Below are 20,351 nucleotides of genomic sequence, written 5' to 3'. Positions count from 1 at the left end.
GTTTGCACGTTCAAGAGACAAACCCAGACTGTATTTCCCTAAAGAACAGAAATGAAAATAACACAAAACAAAAAAAACAAAGTCTGTGTCTGACATTTGTTGTTTGTGTCCATAAGCAAGAGTATGAATTGCAAACCAAGGCACCTTTACACCTGTATGTCTTGAGGCTGCAAGAAGAACGTGTGCAGGTGAAAACTGCACACTAGGACTGTGCAAACTAGGAATGGGGTAGAAAAGATAAAATACACTGAACCAGGCCAAGAAGATAAATCCAAGTTAGAGAACAGTTCTGTTTTAAATGTCTAAATTAAGCATCTAAATTGGCTCTTCAGTGCTGTGGTTTTCCTACGCATAACTATTCTGGAAACTGCAACTATCTTGGACTCTGGGGGTGTGGAAGAAATCTAAATTCATTCTGCGAGCAGTGCGTCCTTCTTCTCCCTCCCTTAGAACTTGCCTAAATCCTTGCCCTTATCCAAAGGCTGCAGCTAGTCCTCTTTTTACTGACTCTGAAGTGGGAAGTGTTGTCTCATTACCTTCCCGTTTCCAAATATGAATCTTTCTCTTGCATCTCAGAGCTTTTCTTAGCCTGTGTTCCTCCGAGGCGCTTTCCTTGCTGTCTGGTTCCTTTGCTGTTCCTTTTCTTTGCTGATATCTTATATCTGCAGCGTTGCATCTCTGCACTGCCGTCTCCGCTCTTTAGGCCCCTTGTTCTCTATACGTGTTCCCCAGATCTTTGTTCTCGTGAGCGCTGCCACGTGAGGTGGAGCTAATGTGTGTTTTACTGTGCACTTTCACATTATACGTAATTTGGCGCAACTGCGGACTCAAGCTGAGTGTCTCCTGCCCTCCCTCCCCTGCTCCCTGCACGCGCTTCTGCTGCTTTGCATTGGTGATAGCGTGGCCTCCGAGTGAGTCAGTTCAGCCTCCAGATCTGGGGGAAAACGTACCCCATAAATGACATTTACCATCAGTTCAGCAACGTGAGCCAGTATGTAACCCTGCGGTTACAGACTGGCTAGGTCTGGTGCTAAGGGCGGCACGCTCGGGTCTCTCCTTTTGGTGGTAGCCCACAGTTAAAATAGGGCAGGAGCCTCCCTGGGGAAAGGGTGTTTTGACAGAGTTGCTATGAGTGTTTGTACCTGAAGCTGTTCAAAGGGAGCCTCATGGAATAGGTCAGGTTGTACAGGGGTGATCATCAGCTGTACAGAGCCTTTGAGCAGCACCGGAGTGAACAGCGCTGCTGGAAAGCGTGCTGATAATGGCTTTCCTTCCCACCAGCTGATGTTGCAAGGTCCATGGGCGCAAAGGTGGTGATAGCGATCGATGTGGGAAGCCGGGATGAGACAGACCTCACCAACTATGGAGACTGCTTGTCTGGCTGGTGGCTGCTCTGGAAGAGATGGAATCCGCTGGTGGAGAAAGTCAAGGTATAATAGACTATACTGAAAAGACAGCTGGTTTTTGTACAGAACTGGAAGCTTTCCCCGGTTTATTCAGGCGGCAAGCCTGGGTACAAACCATCTTGTTTCTTGCATTGGAGCTGTTGGTGACTGATGAAGAAAGCTGGGTAGTACCCTGGCGCCAAGGGAAATGCAGTGTCCTGGGAGAGATGGGAGCCTCGGTCTGGGAGGGGGAACGTGGGCTGCAGAGGACGATAGAGTTGTTAGAGCAGAGAAACCTTTTCTTACGGGTGCAGTTAGCCTTGATAAAGTCAGAATTTACAGATTCTATAAATACAAGTTGTAGCTTTGTGCAATTAAAAGTGGTTTTGTTATTATGTTCCCCCAGCTGTTGACTGGCGAAGTTTTAGTACTAGGCAGTAATAACTGACATTACTGTTACTACTACCAATAAACATGGCTGCAGAGTATGATTCTTTTTTTTTTCTTCTTTTTTCTCCTTGTTGGATGCAGTCATTCCAACTCTATTAAGGATTTTCCTGCATTTTCTAAATTATCTTGCTATATACCTCTCTCCCAGGTGAATGCTTTTTTTCTTTTTTTCCTTCCCTAACTACAATTAACACGTTCCCCTATTGGAACTGGAAGTAAAATGTGTTTGTTTGTGCTTCCCACAGTTGGGGAAAATATTATAAACTTTGGGCTCTGCTCTGTAATCTAAAGTTTTCCCCCTGCAGTAACTCCCTTCCCTGAAAAGGCCTTGTGTCCCTGAGGGGTGGCCAGGGTTCCCTTTCGGAGCTGGTGCAGCTGCCAAGTTCCCTGCTTTGTCTTTGGCACGGTTGAGCTTGCTGCTCCCATCACATAGTGGGAGTATTTGGCCTGAGAAGTGGAAGACCCTGACAGATCTCTGCCCTGGTACCGTAGAGATCATCACTAATTTCTGCCTTGAAAGATCGTTGTGCTCCTCTTACCTAAGCACAGATCTCTCTTACGGTACCACTATATACTGGAATGAAAGACTCAGTTCCACCTTGAGCTGCAGAAACATGTTTGAAGGCAACTCCTTTTCTGCTGTTGATTGTAGAGACTTGTTGGCTAGCTGTCCACACTGCCTGGGAAACAGATGGAGGTGCTGATGTGTGAAGGCTTCAGCAGGCTTCTGTGAGCTCTTGGAATACATCCGATGGATAACTTGCTTTTTTCCATTGTGAATGCAGAACATATTTCGAAATGAAATTTCTGAAATAATTGTAATTGGTGTCTGGTCTGGTTGGCAGGTGCTGAATATGGCAGAGATCCAGACACGGCTTGCATATGTGTGCTGTGTGCGGCAACTGGAGATGGTCAAGAACAGTGACTACTGCGAGTACATCCGGCCGCCCATTGACCGATACGGCACCCTGGACTTTGGGAAATTTGATGAAATCTGTGTAAGTACATCTGGGGTGAAGGCAGGGCCCTTGTATTGCCATTCCATGAGATTCTGCTGTTTCCGACTGCTATTAATTAGTGCCTAAGTAGTCTGAGAGTAAGAAAAGTCCATTGACACGGAGCAAATAATTGACACTAAATGAAACCATGGGGGGATACCATGGTGCCTGTGAGCCCAGATAAACATAACTAATTTAGTTTCTTTTGTTAATTATATAGTAGCCTGTGAACAGATGAGTTGCCTCACTCAACTTTATGACAGTCCTTACTGCTTAGCTCAGCTGCTCGCTACAAAAGCTTGGTAGCGGAGCTGCTTTGGGCAGTTGTGATTTGTCACGTGGCATCGTTTCTCTTCCCTGATTGAGTAGCTTGTTGTCACGTGAAAGATTTGAAGGAGCCTGTAGGTGAAGCCGTGAACCACTGAAATAAGAGGGCAACATGCTAAAATATCTGGCTCAGTTAACATTTCAACACTTCTATTAATAAAACATATCATCCACCGTTCCTTTGCACCTGATAGGGTATCAGCAGAATGGCGCCAATGTCAGTGGAAGGACATTAAAAAAAGAGTAGTGCCAAGTTATGAGTCTTCAGGATTTAGTTTTGTTTATGTATCAGAAGTCAGCATGGGAAGAGTTAAGTCTGGATGTGCAGTTGAAGCGTCATAGAGACATAATTCAACATTCCAAAATGAAAGATTTCTACCCATTTTGAGGTAATGATAGCAATTTTGGCTCATTGTCTGTTTTCAGGGAGGTTATTTTACTATCTCTTTCCATTCTTTGCATGTTTTGGCAATACAGACCTCTTCCATGTTCAGGTGTTTCTGCATAGCAAAAAAAAAAAAAAAAAAAAGACCAAAAGCCATTTTTCCATTTTTTCTCTAAGTAGATCTTTTCTGTCAATGTATGGAGAACCTACAATACTCGTTAGGTTAGAAAATGTACTGCAGGTTACTTTCTCAATACTGGTTCTTAATGCTGCCATATAAATGCTTAACAACAGCAGTAATAACATTAAGCCCTGCAGATTCATGTTTGAGAGAGCCCTAAGTTTCAAATAGCAGCTATTCCAAACCACCCATTGATTTATTTTTTATTTTTATTTTTTATTTTTTCACTCAATATAAATACTTTTCTCAAGGATGTTTGGTGTCCTGTAACTCCTGGGCAAACGGTGCACTCTGACAGTGGTGGGTCTAGGACTTCCCCAGTAAATAATGTTCTTTGCTAGTGAGGGTGCCCTGGCCCTCTTCAAAACCTTGATGAATGGGTCTGATAGATCATCAGAAGACCAGACAGTGAGCTGTCAAATCATTGTTCTGTCTCTGTCTAATCTGGCGTCATTAAAGAGATTTAAAGACACCAGGCAATGTTTTATCAGTGGGGAAAAAAGAACTTGAAAAGTGCAATTTCTCCAAGAGGTCACTTGCCCTAAACAAGTTCTCGGTACAAGACACTCCAGGCAGGTGCTGCCCCCTTAATACCTGTATTTTCATTGCTCACGGAATAGCTAAATAAACTTTGCCTCAGGGAAACTTTAAACCTTGGTGATCTTAAAGGGCATTTTAAGGATTCCTTTATCACAATAGGGTATGAAGTGGAGTTGTTCTTATTTCAGTTGCATGCATGGATTTTCCTGAAATTAGAAATGGATGCCTCTCTTTGTTTCCAGATCCTCCTGCCCTAAAAATGTAATTCAGCACTTTCAAAAGAATACAAATCCATCTTTCTTGTCAAAATCCCCCCTCTGTATCAGCCTATATAGAGATAAGTTGGCCGCGTGTCACTTCCTGAAGCTCAGCTTCTCTCAGCTATTTTGGATCATCCTGATCAAGCGAGTTCTAGATCTATCAGGTCCCTTCTGTGCCTGAGTTCAATCCCATCTCCACCCTAGCCTGAGAAGCTACGATAGATCGAGGGAGGTGAATTCCACTCTAAGTGCCTCCCGTGCTTTGAGTCCTGTTCCAACAACTAGACAAGGGGCATGACCAACTTGGCCAGGGCTGCTCCAAACGCTCATAGCTGCCGCGCACGCATGAGGCTTAGCGTGCTGTCACCGAGAGAGCTGGAAATAGAAGCCAGGACTTCTGACACCTGCTGCCCTATCCTTGAGAATTTGGTTTTCTAAGCCATTTCTACTGTCTTGTTAGAAAAAGAGTACAATCTGGAGCAGTTGCTTTGCTTTTTTTCAGTTGTTTTTGTGCTAGTGATATAGAGCCATGTTCTTATTCCAAGTGCAGATTAATTTAGACTTCTGAAATAGATGAACATGGAGTTTGTGGTTTTGATGTTCTGTATGTGCCATCTCATCTGTTCCGGAAAACTAAAACTTGCATTTTCAATGATGTCTGGCTGAACTCGTTGAAAGAGATTTTGGAACCAGAGTACCCTACAGTAACTTTCTCTGTTAGACTTGAGCCAAGAGGGGAAAAGAGAAAGAAAGAGAGAGGGGAAAAAAAAAAGGCTAATTAATTTGCTCTGTTACCTACTTCTAAAGCAAGAGCCTGTACTGGGAGGACATCTACATACTAAGCTTAGAGATTTTTTCCATTCTCTTTATATGGCGTTATTTTGTGAACAGCCTGCTTGAAGCCGCTGCTGTAAAAATAGTTGTGTCAGGTGGCACTTTTCATTACATAGTGTGAGATCAAAGGTCAAGTAAGCATTTGGACTTAAAATAGCACCTTGCTCGCTTAATCATTCCCCCTATTTCTTAGACTGAGCAGCTTTTATAGCTAAGGCTGTTAGGTACCAAAAAGTACATCCAAGTTTTGGGATAGACCTCTGGATTTCCTTCTGATTTGTAGCTGATGTGACATAATGTTGTTTTTTTAGCTGCCAATTACTTTTGTTTTCCCCTGACTTTTTTTCCAGGAAGTGGGATATCAGCATGGAAAAACTGTATTTAATGTGTGGTGCAGGAGTGGAGTCCTTGACAAGATGTTAAAAGACAGGCAAGAAACTTGCAAATCCAAAACCTCTGATGTAAGTGTTCAATTTAAATATACCATCCTGCAAGAACTATTTTGTGCAAGTCGAATTGTGTACTGCACGGCGTTTGGTCAGGGGTATGAAGGGGAATGATTGCCTCAAGTCCTTATTGTGAGCATGCACATATTAATTAAAACTGTATTTTAGGCAAGAAAAGGTATGATCAGTTTTTTCAGAAATTTCCACTTCTTTCCTTGAACCATAGTCTGGATGAATGAGGTCTTGCCCTTCTTTGATCATCAGCTGCAAGGAGAGTGGGGGAGATATAAGCACTTCTAGCTGCTCTTCCCTGTGCCTTAATTTTCAGAAGAGCATCTCTTTGGATTCATCCCTGGATGTAAGGGGATGCTTGAGCTTCCCCTTAATCAGGAAGCTCCAACTTTCTCTCCTTTCAACCTGAGGGTGAACTACAGACCAGGGCAAAGGAGCTTCCTTTCGCATCTGTAGGACTAGACCCCTTTGAAAACTTGGACCATTTGTGTCACTTGCCTACAGATCCAAGGTTTTTGCAGTCTGGGTCAAGACTTGCTATGAAACTGCCAAGGCAGACTGTCCTTGTGTGGCCAGACCCTAAGCTGTTTTGACAGGCATGTTGTAAGAATCTCCTTCTGTGAGAAGGAGATCCTTCTCCTATCATGTGTCCATGCAGAGGTCCATCCATACCTTCACCAAGCACTGTGCTGTCTCCGATGCCCCAGGAACCGATGCAGTACTTTGTAGGGTGGCTCTCCAGCTGCTGTTCCTTTCTGATAGGTTATTAATGTCGTGTTTGTAACTTGTAATCGCTTACAGTACGAGTGTGCTTGAAGGAAGGCAGGATGCTCACCAGTAACCAGCATTTACTGAGACATGTAGCTGATGGGTACACACTGGTCTACCAAGGCAATGACTCTTTCTTCCATCAACTGCCTGGTGCTTGTCACAGAGGACATGGACCGGCATCTCTGGCATTTGATCTCAGCCATTACTGGCTGGCCCAATGTGGCTCAAATAGTTCTCAGATGCTTCCAGAGAACTTGAATTGCATCCTTCCTGTAGGTGTGTTTTCAGACAAGGATTAAAATCCCTATAAGGCCTTAGAGTTCTTGTTTTGTTGCTTTTCTTCCTCACTCATTTATTAGAAAAAGGCATTTCATAAAGCTGTCATTAAGGCTCTGTGGAAGTTTGCAATGTTTTCAAAGTACTGAGTTTCACACGCTTTTTCCATTCGTTCTGTCTGCTTCAGCCCAACTGAGTAATAAATATGTAGTTTAAATGGCTGATTATGGCAAATCTACAGGTGACATAGTTGCTATGTGGTTACAGTTGCATTAAGATTTCTGCTTAAAAGTAGGATAATATCTCTTGGGCTTACAGTTTAAGGACTGAAGTCAGCCTCTAGAGTTGGTTCAGTAACTCTCCGTGGGGTGACTGAATTTCTGGGTGTGGAAATTTTTGTTGTTTTTAAGGAAGTTATCACCTTTTTGAGGACTTAGGTGCAATATTATAAAATATTGGCTTATTATCCTTACCCTCCTTTGAATTCCTCTGATTTAAAATACAAGTACTGCAAAGGCTTTATGTTTTACCCAGTAATTCATCTTTATCATCTTTTAGAGATTGGGAAATTAGCAGTAAGATTTTAAGTTCTAAAATGGTTGCCAAATGTATCATAACTGTAGTGACCTTCAATAACTGTAGTGACCTTCAATAAGGGAAGTCAACAGAGGTCAAAAATGACATTGAGACTTTGCTGCTCTTCCAGAGATTGATGGCTGAGTGCTTTCGTTAGGAGAAAGATGGTGTGAGCAAGGGGAGAAGGGCAGTACTTGAAGGGCTGGGCATGAGCCCGGCAACAAGCTGTAGAGTTGGCTTCATCTGATGCCCACATCTGAGCTAGTTGCCCCAGGCTCCCATTAGTCAGTGGAGAGAAATGAGTGTTTGTAGGGTGTGAGTCATTTGATGAAATGGAACGGCTCTCTTGGGATAAGATGAATGCTACCCTCAGCCCTGTTGACTTTGAAGGGAGCCGAGGGTGACTGGCATTGATGCCTTGATATCAGATGAATCCCACCCAAGCTGATGTGACTGGATGTGGGAGGAGCACAGAGGAACTGAGCTTTGTGGGAACTTAGCTGGTGATCGGAGCAGCCCGAAGAGCACCAAAACTCATCAGCTTGTTATTTCTTACTGGGAAGGCGGCTTAGACTAGGAGTTACATTAGTCTGAGCTGCAGTCAGAAGATGTGTGCAGAAGAGAGGTCTTTGTTCTGTCTCTTAGATCTTGTGTTCAGACCAGTTATGTGCTGGTATGTGTTTGTATACGTGTATTAATAGTCATGCAGAGAAGTGGAGGGAGAGCGAGCTACGTGTGGTTATCAGAAATGGTTATATGTCCTATTTCATCCTCTAACTTTTATCACCAATTGGTGATAAGCTTGAGCATCTTCACTGCTGTAACAAAGATTTCTTTAAAAATTGCCCATTACATAGGATCTAATAATTCAGGTTAATGTTTCAGTTAAATCGTGATATTATAGCTGTGTATCATGCAAGATTTTGAACATCTGTCACAATCTACCCTGTTTCTTCTGGCACTTAGCTGCCCTGGAGATAAAATATGTCATCTAGTTATTATAGACATTGCCTGCCATTGCATTTCTAGGTATGAACTTGACAACAAGGCAGAAAGTGCTGATTGCTGAGACACCAAGGTTATGAAAATGATGGGTTCAGGAGAATGGCTTGACAAACTGCCCCGGTTATGGAGCAGGTGCTGTCAGCTTTATGTGTTCCCCAAGGCTGGAGCGAAGTCTGAGTTCCAGACTGTACTTCAAGGACCTAGGAAGTCTTCTACTATCAGTCTGGAAAGTCTGGAGTCCAGTAAAAAAACAGGATTTATTTATTTTTTTTAAGCTGACTTTTGTTTTGGTAGAATAATTTCTACAAAATAACTCACTATTGCAAGCTCCCACTGGGGTGTTTGGCTTCTTTTTTTTGGCCCGAGTCCATTAGTCGCTTTAGTCCTTTAGCTCTGCTGTCTTCTAGGGATAACAGCTGATATTTTTAACTTGCCTTTCACGAGCAAAGGTTTCGATGCTGTGGTATGTTTTAGTTTTTCAGCTATTTCTAGAGTGTTCAACATCTTGGGGAGCTGGGCTCGTTTTCTCACCCTGTTTCTGTGTTCTAAGGGTCGAATCTTTATTCTTCAGAACTCAAGATCTTTAGGCATTTAAATATTTCTCCTTCACTTTCATCAGTCAATCACTATTTATCTTCTCAAAAATCCAAATACTGAAGATGAGAACAATGGGGACCTAACACAGAATTCACTTGAACAACTCTTTCTCTTCCCCAGCGCAGAGTAATGCATTGCTGCTAATTGGATCTCCTCAGGGAAGTTTTGTCTATATTTAGCTTTGACTATGAATAACACTTTAATAATCTAACACATTACAATAGTGTCTGTCTTTCTCCTCTCATTTATTTAATAAAGATTGTGCCGAAGAGAATGCTTCCTCCTCCTTGGAAAAAAATACCAGCAGAAAGGTCTTACAGGAGGTTTCACATGAATCTGAGACGCTTGTTTGCCTTGCATTAACTGATGAGAATATGGTTTTGTCCTTTAAAAGTAGCAGGAGAAGGTGTTTAAACATTAAATTCCTTTTGGCAAAGCATCAAATGAGTGTGGAAAGGCACCTGGTTTCCCACAAATGGCCTTCCAGCCTCAGTGCTGAGACTTGCGGGTGCTGCTGCCTCATCAAGCGTACCTCTAATGGGGTTACACCTAGAATCAGTTGTATGTCATTAACTGCAACCTGGGGGTAGTGGTCACACTTATGGTTGTCTTCGTACTCATCTGCCCTTGCAGCTTTTCTCTGTGAGCACATGAGCGGATGCTAGTCTTTCTGAAGCACCTCTTGGTGATGAGCCACACAGGGGACTTTTTTGGCAATTCATACAGTGCACTGGTCTTCTGTCCCCTCTGAACTTAGTGCCCCTTCTGTTGTGTGCTCCTAAAGACAACCCGTGGCATGTGTGTGTGAGCACTTGAAGCAACTAAACAGCTTGTTTGCTTGGTAAGCGTCCATGGTTTAGAGTACAGGTGACTGCCCTTAACGTTGCCATCTCTCCTTTGCGGCTAGAAGATGTACATATCTCTTGCTTAGTCATATGGCAAGAAATGAAGATGTAGATGCTCTTTTTCTGTCCTGGGAACCAGCCTTCTGCAAAAGTTTCTCTGGGACCATTTGGGTCGTATGCTCAAAATGAGGCTGGATTGACTCTTCTCACCAGTTCATTAATGGTCAAACCTTCTTCTGAGCTTCCTTACTTCTTTATCTTTTAAAATGTGTGTCCTAAGCTACTGCTGTTTCATTCCAGACAGATATTTTTTTAGTTCCTTTGGGGTCTTTCTCTGTCTCCTGCTCCCAGCAGCTCTTTGTCCCGGATCTGCATCCTGCTTCGGCTGTGCTAAACGACATCAAAAGTTCGTTATGGATGAAAAGGTCAACGGCGAACAATCTGCTGCAGCTGTAATGGACCCCCGCAGGGGGTGTATGATTCACAGGAGCCGTGCTCTTGCCAGAAGAGCAAAGCGTTGCTCACAAAGGCTCGGGATTGGGAAAGTGCCCCGTTTTAAGCACGTGGGCAGGTCTGAGTGTTTCGTAGAGAGACTGTCACAACAGTTCCTCCAGCAGTTCAGCGCCGAGAACGTGCCCCCCCCGCCGTCAGCGCTTTCCCTTTTCTCGCCTCTGTGGGAGCGTGCCGTTGCGCTGATTGAAAATCACTGCTTTGGAAAAAAGGCGAAAGGTGGCCAGGTTTCCATCTGGTGACCTTGTGCCCAGCCCTGAGGAGGCAGGTAGGGCTGCCTACGCTCCCTCTCGCAGCTAAGCATGCGGAAAGACCGAAACGGCTCTTCGGTGCCCAAGTCAGGTTCAGTTAGAAGAGAAACTAGAGCAGGCAACTCTTCAAAATAGAGAACGCACAGCCCACTGCTTGGGTGAGACGGAGTAAAAATAGTACGGGTTTATTTAAAAGAGAAATTACAGTGGGAGAGATTTCTCTTTGCAGGCAGGCCATTTACTTTTCTTTGAAGTTTCCTCTACAGTTTCCTAAATTTTTTTTAAAAAGTTTTCTTGCTAGAGCAGCAGCCTCTGTCATTCCATTAGATGTTGCCCAAGTCTCTGTTTGCACTTGGGAATCCCAGGTCTGCAAACCAGGCCTGGCCGAGGAGGATTGATCTGTGACTTGCTCCCTGAGCAGTAACGGCTTTTGTGGGGGGAATCGTGGGAACTTTATATGTCTGGAGCTTTCTGCCTGTTCAATATCACTTTTATACAGTCTTGAATCGTTTGGATTTCTGTATATATTTGGATAACGTATGTAAAACCTGCGTTGTATTTCAGAATGTGACCTGCCCCAGCACCTCTTTTACGGACCTGGCAGAAATCGTGTCCCGAATTGAGCCGGTGAAAGCGCCTGTGGCAGATGGTAAGTCGGACGATCCGGCCAGCGCTGCGAAAGTGCTTGCTCCCGTGTGCAGCCAGAGCCTCCGCCTTGAGACGTACCCTGAGCTTGCCCCAAGCCAGACCCTTCCACGTGCTTTTTCCCACTGCCTCGTCAGCAAGGAGGTGGCCGTTGGGTGTTCCTGCGGTGGCAAGACGTCCGCTGCCAATCCATTACCCTCCGTGCCCCATGGTGGTTTGCTGGTGGGGGTAATTTCTAGTCAAGTTAGCCTAATTTGAGCGGGATAACTCGCGTGGGGCAGCTCTTGCAAAGACGAGCTTGCATTCTTCCTCGTGCTAGTCCTTGAGATGGCCTCCCTCTTTGGCCCGTGCCCTTTAGAAATGGGAGGAGGGTGATTTAGGGGCCTTGACTGAAGGATCTTTTCCTGCTATTGTGAATATGATCTGGAGTGAGTCACTGGCTTGATTGCTTTATGTGCGCTCCCGTTATTGGGAGCTAATGAGGAACAGGTAACGGCTCCTGGATTTTTGCACAGAGGTACCGCGCTCCTGTGCTGGGAGGCTTGTGAAGCCCTTGAGGGCTTTGTGCCTCAGATGTGCCCTACAGAGCGGTTCCCTGTAAATATTGTAACCCGAAAAGCATCAGAGAGAGCTTTGCAGGCCTGTAATCTGCAGTCGTTTTCCGTGGTAGTGCTTTTTATAACCAGTCTCTCCCCCTCCCCCCCACCGATTCTCGTTCTTGCAAAGGAGAAGCTAAAGTTAGCAGCCCTTCCATCTGTGACTCTGTTTGTAGAGATGTCCCTGTGGTAATTTGAAATGCTAATTGCAATCATATGCTTTATGAAGAAAATATTAATCAAATGCGTTTGAAACGGCCATTGTGCATAAGACGGAAGAGTCCATGTAACGCGGTTATTTAAGACACTGACATGAAGGCCTGCTGTGATTTAAGCAGTGTTCTATGACAGATATTTCTCCATTGTAGTTTCTGGTTATTTGACCTTGTTAAGATCTCCCTTCTGCTGGATAAGGCCATGAAACGTGAATAAGTAACAATACAGTGACACATCTTTCAAAAAGTAGATATGGCAAATTTTGCCCCAAGGCAGGCCTGTGCGTGGGGTACTTAGGACAGAATGGGCAAGTGCCATGTGCTCCTCTCAAACACCCAGATCTGTTCAGCGTTGCGACCCCAGAGGAGGGTACGAGAGAATTGTGCATGGGGGCAGTGTGACTTGAAGGCCCTTTAATGTTAATGTTGTGGGTGATGCCATGCAGTACCTGCAGGGACCTTGCCTATCTTTTGGTGGGCAGCGGCTATAAAGCCGTTCCTCCGGATGCAGCATCACCGCGGTGCCTCTGGGATGACGTTGCTCTTGCTGGAGGGGTGTCTAGAGCATTAGGCAACTGCCTTGCCGGTTATCGGGGAAGCAGCCTTTACCAAGGCAAGCTTAGATGTGGTGTGACCTGCTCCCCTGGCAGTGGGCCTTGTGGCCGTCAGATGGAACCTCATATGTATTGGTGAGCCCTTGGATTTGTCCACTAGTGATGTTGGTGAAGATGGTCTGACTGCGTAAGTGAAAAGACAGGGTGCTTCTTGGTAGCCTGTGTATGAAATGGCACTGCCGAAGAAGATGATGAAACTTTTCTCTCCGGAAGGGATTTCCAGGGAGAGATCTCAAACCTCAGGGATTTAGAAATGCTCTTGCCTGTCCAGATAGCATACTGCAAGTCACAGGCTGGACAGAGAAAATGTATCAGTAATTTTGTCCTAAGAAAGGAAACAAAAATTGTATTCTGATAGGCTATAAAACCCAGGTGAAGAAGGGCAATGCAAGTGCAAGGGAGGAAAGGCTCTGACCGGCAGAGGCTGGCAGAGCCTCCAAACCTGAAGCCATATCCCCTTTAGGAGGAAAAGGAGTGGAGTTTCTTCTTCATTCTTGAGCAAACTGATAAAAATGATTAAAAAAAAAAAAAAAAGCGTTTGTCCATCAGGAAGAGCCAAGAACAAGGACATTCCCAGAAGGAAGTCACAAAAACCCTGTGTTGGACCCAGCGTTCCTGTATACTGCAAATGAACACATGAAAGAGCACATGCAGGAAAACAGAAGCTTCATTTTCACAGTTGAGACACTGCAGTATTTGCAGCCGCATTTCAGTTCTGCATCATAACGCTTCATCATAACACTTTCTCAGCTGGGATTTTTTGTCTTTGTTCAGCTGTAATTGCATTTTGCACAGCTGTGGCCTTGGCCAGTAGAGCGCAGATGCCATCCTCCCACGGAGGCTCAGCCTCGTCCCAGGTCACATTCCCATCAGTAAGGGATTTCTCAGGACTTAAGTCATGCAGATTCTTGGAAGATTTCCCACAGCAGGTTTCATTTCCCGTTTTCCAAAGCAATAACGTAGTAGGCAGTCCCCACTGCCAGGTTTCACGGTGTCGTATAAGGTAGCATACTCAGTGCATGCAATGACTGAAGGACACTATCAAGTCATGTAATAGAGCAATTGTAGCAACAGTCATTTGGAAAAAAGATTTTTGGGGAAAAAAGACGTTAATCTTGTGAAATGTCCGATTTTTCAATATGATTGAAGCGGAATACATCCCAAAACCTCTCAAGAGAGACAGTTATTGGGTACTTAGCTCACCCTCAACATCTTTACTGCTTAAAAAATAATTTTATTAAAAAGGACTAATGCACCTTAGATCGTGGTGAGCTACCAGATTCCCTGAGTAACATGGAAGTTTATTTGGGTTACTGAAGCAGAAATCCTCTAGCCACACAACATCGATTTTCCTCACGTTGGCTATGTTGCCTACAGAAATGGGGCTGTAAAAGAAATGCTAAAAAGCTACAGAATCACAAAGCAGATATTTTGCATGAGGAATAGTTGTGTGATCTTCCTACTGTGAACGTACTACTCCCTCCACTAATGGTAGGTTTGGATACCTTTCCGTGGCATAATCTCTTCTTCAGTGGCTCTTTGAGGTCAAGAACCTCACCTTTTTGTGATGGCAGCAGCTAGCACGTTCCCAAGTGCTTTAAATATAGTAAATGCCAACAGCCATTTGCTCTTACGACAGCCTGCCTCTAGGTCTGTCTACTAGCTGCTTGATCAGTTGTGCTCATTTTCAAATTGAAGTGTTTGGATGTTGCTACGTTGGCCAGGACACTAAGACCTTGGTCCTGCTTGAAGCTTCTGGGGGTTGCTGTTGTGCGAGTGAGAGATGCCCTCCGGGGTCACAGCCACGCAGGGCTTAGCCCCATGTTCTGCCTTGAGAGGGGCCGTGCAAGATGCAGTTTAGGGAGAGCAGGCAAGAGCACGTTGTGTCCTCCTTTCCCCTCATAGTCCTCAAGCATCCAGGATTACCACGTGAAGGATGTGAGAAGGGACGTCACTCCCTTGTCACAGCATATCTGTTTAGAGACCTGCTAAATGCTAAGCAGCGCTTGGAAAATTGAGGTATTTGGTTTTGATTTTGGCCAGTTTGGATGGAGGTGTAAACTGCTCACTGTTGTTTGTGCAATCTGTTGCTGTTCAGGTGAGTTTCCAGCTTCTCCAGTGTGTTTTATCAAAGGTTATCTGTGGTGTTTTTAATAAAAGCTAGCAATGAGTCTCTGAACCACAGAAAAAATGACCAAATGTGTCTAGTGTTAATGTTCTAGCAGTTGGTTGTAGTTGTCGTGTTAGAATAAAATGCTGTGGAACAGACTGTTCTGTTGTCTTCAGCATGGAGCAGATGCTATTGACAGTTCCAAAAAGAGAAATACTTAATCAAGGATCCAGTTTAAACACAAGCCATTTTCTTCACTGCTGAGCTGAAAAACAGATATTTCTTCCTGTTTATTGCACAAATCTTTGTTCTTCTGATGTCTAGTCTACTTTAGTTTGTGTAGCTTGTTACCTGGGATGCCAGGCTCTGACATATTGTGGGATCTCCTTTAAGGACAAAGGGATCTCAACGTAGCAGTGGTCTGCACAGTTATTAAGAGCTTTAAGATTGACATGTGTACCTGTGGTCCCATACTTCATAGATACCCCTGTTGGTCTTTGTAAGGGCCTGCTGTCCTGCAGCAGCTGATTATAGGTTGCTTGTCTATGTCTTTATTAAATGAAGTCCTCATCATCAGGTATCTGCTGCTCAGGATACCCTGAATGACAGAGGCCACCATACAGCTGAGGACTCTAGGGCTCAGCAACTCAGAGCAGACCTGAATTAACCCATGAGAATGGCAGAAAATGCGTTTTAACACTAAAATTGTTTTCTGCCATTTTCATGCATTGAATTACATTCTGAAAAATTGAGTGCCAGAAACCGTACAAGTGAAAGGTGGTCACCTGAGACGTGCTTTGTTTTGCTGCATGCGTGCCTTGGTTTCACGCTTGGTTGCGATGGGGCTCTGCAGTGGCTGCTGGTGCACTCTGCAGTGTATCGAGACCAAGGATGGGTGATTGCACTAGCACAATTCATCGGTTGTTGACTAATTAGTTGACGTGGGACAGTGTCAATCAGGTTAGCAAGTTACTATCTTGTCTGCTTTCTAGATGAGTGCTGGAAGATGTATGGACTCTGCACTGATGTATCTCATTCCTTGGGAGTGCGCGGTAATGCTCAGGACAGGGGACTGGGGCTTGGCGGCCTGTTCTGCTGCTGCCTTCTGTGCTTCATTTTGCGTGGTTTTGTCCTGGCAAACAGATCCAAGAGTAATGGAGTTAAAAGCTTTGATCCAGCGTGGAAGGTGCTCAGGCAACCGTAGCAGAATATACGAAGATGAACATAGTGGGAGGGGGAAAGCAGACAAGTAAAGGGCAATAGGGACATATTAAAATGGCAAAGTTCAAGAATTTACTGAAGGTAAACAAGGATTCCTAAGGAAATTGATACCCCAGTGAAGATGAAGAAAACATAAGTAGAAATGAAGCTACAAATGAATTTGAAGGTCCAAAGAGCTAGACATAAAGAAGTAGAAGAAGCAAGCAGGTATGTCGCAAAGGTGTTAACTGTTTGCTTTTCTTGCTCTTCATTGCAGGAGTTGCTGTAGTGGCAACTCCTGTCTGTGCTCATCAGGTGGTAACAAGGGAAGGATGCTGACTGAGAGGCTCAAGTGGGAGTTTCTAGAACAAATTAATAAATTAAGCCTCAAGCCCCCAGGACCGGACAGTGCAGCTGAAAGTTGTTGGGGAGTTTAAGAACAAGAGTAATGTTGGTGGCAGGGGTGCTCGTAGCATGTCTCCAAGTGCAGTGGCTTTGCCAGAGGTCTGTGTGGTAGTTAAGGTTGTGTTTACCTTATAACAGGCAATAAAAATCCTCTGCTTTTGAGCCATCGGAAACACACGATTGTAAAGGAGTTGGTAAAATTGTGATTCTAGAGGAGTGAATCTGCTATTACCTTTCACCTCACATCTGAGACCTGGGTGCACCTCTACGGCCAAACATTGAAAAAGCCTTTTGCTAGGTTTCTCCTTTAATCTGACCTCACTCTATTAGCTGTATCAGGTCTTTCACCATCCCAGTGGGGAAAATGAAGTGGGGGACCCCACACATTCAGTCTGCTACAGAATGCTTGAAATGAGATGCTGTGCACAGTAGACAGTGCAGCCCTTCATTGCAGTGTCCCTTGTTTTCAGAAGTTTGGGGGTGCTGATGCTGGGGTGGGGTTTATGGGGAAGGGTAATGTCTTACTCACAGAAGCTGCTCTTCAGGTCTGAAGTGGAAGCAACACTTAAAATGTAGATGAACGCGGAGGACAGGTTCTTGAGTTTCCCTTGGTTATGTTAATCCTCCAGATTACCGGAGACAGCAGGTGACTGTCCCCTGTGGAGAGGAGGGGAGTGTAAATGTCACTGTCCCCTGTGGACCAGAGCTTGAGACACATAATTATCATCTCTGCAGTGGTGAGGGCTTAGCACCAGGAAGAATTCATCATATCCCTGTAATTCTGAATTTCCAGGGAGTCTATGACTTAAATGTCCAGGAAAGTTAGAATTTGTAGGTTGTAGGCATGTCTTCTGAAGGTATTTTACAGGCTCCTTCTGGATTGATGGAGAGAGACAGACCAACTATGCTGCAAAAAGCATTCACCACTAAGTGGGAACATCTCCCTGTTGACAGGGTTTGTATTGCATCAGGCTGGGCAGTAGGCGCCCACCACAATAACATGGATGGTTTGTAGCTTACTACTTCTGCTCCAGGTTCTTTAGACTTTGGAGGGCTCTGGGACACCACTTCACAAGCAGGGTGCAATTTAAAGCTTATCTTTGTGATCAGGCTGGAGAACTGATATCTGTGTTTAAGTAGTCCCAGTTCACTGAGCTGCTGAGAGTTGGCCAGCAGTCACTTTGCCCTAGTTGGACGCTCAACAGGGACAGCTATCATGATTCTGCTTCCAGCTTTTTCTGCCTCTCTGACTGCTAGTTAAAAATCATTGTTTTTTCTGTCCTCTCTTTAGATGAGTCAGACTACCAGACTGAGTATGAGGAAGAAATTCTGGACAGCCAGAAGGATGATTATATTAATTTCCTAAGCAACCAGGTTGAAGAAGACTCTGACTCGGTACGAGCTGCACTGGAAATGGGCTGTGACTGTGTTATTGCCGAGTCCTGTGTGAATTGCGTGGGGTGGGTATGAGGCACAGGTGTGTCGGGAAGGGTTATTGAGAGAAGCACCTGGAAGACATTCTCTAAGGAGGACTGTGCAGAAATAAATTGGCTTGTTGCGCAGCACAGATGTTAAATGACGCATGCTCACCCTGTTCAGGTAAGCAGTCTAAGGAGGTGTCTTGTGTGGCGAAACGTGGCCATGTCCTGGGAAAAACACACGGCTTCATGGGCTTGCTAGCAGGATAGGTAGGGGCTGGAGAACCTAAGGTACAACGAGAGGCTGAGGCAGCTGGTTTGTTCAGGCTGGAGAAGAGAAGGTGAGGACAGGATCTGACTGCTGCCTTCAGCTGTCTGCTGGGTGAGTGTAGAGAAGACAGAGTGAAGCTTTTCTCAGGAGTGCATAGCAGAAGGACAAGAGGTGACAGGCACAACTTGCAAAATTCTGACTGGATATGGGGAGAAAATATTTTACAATGCACATGGTCAAATACTGGAATAGGTGTCCAGAGAGGTCATGGAAACTCCATCCTCACAGATATTCAAAAACTAAGTGGATAAGGCCCTGAGCAACCTGATCTAGCACTAAAGTTAGCCCTCCTTTGAGCAGGAGATTGTATTATAGGCCTCCAGAGGTCCCTTCTGACCAAAATAGTTCTATGATTATGTGGGAACTCAGGCCCACATAATCAGGAGGAAAACCTGTGCTGGGTGGCCACAGCTCATATGCTGTTGCCCACGACCTGAGAAACAAAGCTCTGGAGGGTTGTATCCCTGCTTTTCTTACTCTGGCTAGAGTAGCCAGCAGGATTAAAAGCTGAAGCAGCCTGTTTGTTGGATGTGAATAGCTTCTCAATGGGTGCATGTGAGCAGTCTGGGAAGGTGCCTGGCTTGGGTAGCTGCCAATGTGAGGAGGTAAGGTGGCTTTGGTGTTTTGAGCAGGGAGCTGGAGTGATGGTGGCATCCATTCACTTTTCTGGCTGCGTTTAAAGACTTTGGGCTGATCTTCGATAGGTAATGGTTGGCGGGCAGAGAAAAGGTGGAGGGGAGGAGGCCAGATTTTATCCAGCTCAGAGAGGATGTTGAAGAATGAGTTTGTGCTTTTTCTTTTTTTCTTCCTTCAGGATGAAGATGTACAAATAAGACGGCGCAAAAATCTCCCCAATTTGGACTGCCAGGCAAGCAGCACAGGAGAGCCAGGCTAGCGCTCAGAAGAGAGTCTGACCTTTCTGGCTGATAGCTATATCACATTTGTACTGACAGCAGCCGTTTTTATTTATTTTTATACATATACGTAATTAAAAACAGAAGAATGTCTAGTTGAAGTTAAGCAAGCTTTTGTCCTTCTCCAAGCTGTGCAGGCAGCTGAACGACCCATGTCCTAAGCACAAATATCTCCATTGTGCCCAAGTCCCTGGGCCACCTGGACCCCTTGTGAAGGGCGGCTAAGCTGCCCTCGTGCCATACTCCTTTGTACAGGTGCCAGCATGAGTGGCAATTTATTAATCACTCTGAGACTGGCAGAGTGGAAGTGTGCTGGGAATGTGCAGTCAACTGCTGCCTTGATTTCTGCTGCCATATGTTCTAGTTGTTGTTTTTGCTGTGAAGGCCCTAAGAAGAACTGAACATCCCGCAACACACTGCGTGTCCGTTGTTGAAAAGGCTCCAAGCAGCAGCATTAAAGAGAGGAAAGGTGTTTGTGGACCGCAGCGGTAGGTTGCTTTCTCTTCATATGGATCAGATAACTGTGTAACTAACTCCTCAGTGACTTTCAACCAGGTGCTTGTGAGCAGTGCTGTGACAGGAGCAAGTCTGAATGTATTTCACTTGGATGATTGGGAAATCCAAACACGACAAATCAATTAATGTGAATACTAACTATAGATTCTGTATACTCAAGCCATCAGCGGGAACGTTTACTGACGGATCATACAGTTGATATTTGCCAGGCAATTCCAGAGTCAATATGTAGCTGTATTTGCCCAGTGAAATAAAATGATTCTGCTGGATTGAAATGTCTGTGTGGTTCTTAGCTGTTGACAAGTCTCTCTTTGTGGGACCCAATGCTGGTAAGATTACACTGCGGTCATAAGAGCTGGTATTTTGATAACTGCTTTTGAGCACAGAAACCTGCCCAGATCTGAAGGAACTTCAAAAGGCCACAAAAACAGAGACTTTCCCAACCCTGTGCTCGGAATGAGATACTCTGTCGCCATTGAGAACGAATCTCTGAATGTAAAAGATCTGGCAAATGCAGCAACTCCCAACTTGCCTCCGCTCCTATCTGACTTGCAAAGTGACACAYGCATTTTTGGGCGCACCATCAATTTATAACCCCAGCAGGAGTCACTCGGTGTATTGTCAAGCATTGTAAAGAAATCCCCAGTGCTCTTCGCTCCCCCCGAGGCTTTGCAGCGGTCGATGTGAGTTGGACCGTGTTCAGGACTCCCCTGGTGCTTGCTCCTCTTGTCTCACGTC

At 44.9% G+C, this 20,351-nt stretch overlaps 1 protein-coding gene across 5 annotated transcripts in view; it reads left to right on the top strand.

Annotated features, from left to right (window-relative positions):
• Positions 1 to 19,882, top strand: part of PNPLA7 (patatin like phospholipase domain containing 7) — a 129,252-nt gene extending 109,370 nt beyond the window's left edge. For 4 of the 5 annotated variants that reach the window (XM_026059644.1, XM_026059645.1, XM_026059646.1 and 1 more), the window contains 6 exons: positions 1,282 to 1,430; positions 2,681 to 2,833; positions 5,711 to 5,821; positions 11,214 to 11,298; positions 17,726 to 17,829; positions 18,998 to 19,882. In XM_026059644.1, coding sequence (XP_025915429.1) covers positions 1,282 to 1,430; positions 2,681 to 2,833; positions 5,711 to 5,821; positions 11,214 to 11,298; positions 17,726 to 17,829; positions 18,998 to 19,078 — 683 coding nt within the window. In that variant the 3' untranslated portion in view covers positions 19,079 to 19,882. The remainder of the gene's footprint in view (positions 1 to 1,281; positions 1,431 to 2,680; positions 2,834 to 5,710; positions 5,822 to 11,213; positions 11,299 to 17,725; positions 17,830 to 18,997) is intronic. The other variant, XM_026059647.1, reaches the window with a different exon arrangement.
• Positions 19,883 to 20,351: the final 469 nt, after the last annotated feature.

The sequence above is a fragment of the Apteryx rowi genome, unplaced genomic scaffold (assembly GCF_003343035.1).
Source record: "Apteryx rowi isolate R43461 unplaced genomic scaffold, aptRow1 scaffold_16, whole genome shotgun sequence".
Classification (NCBI taxonomy): Eukaryota; Metazoa; Chordata; class Aves; order Apterygiformes; family Apterygidae; genus Apteryx; species Apteryx rowi.
Note: the sequence above shows the minus strand (reverse complement) of the source record. Positions and strands in the feature narration are given on the sequence as shown.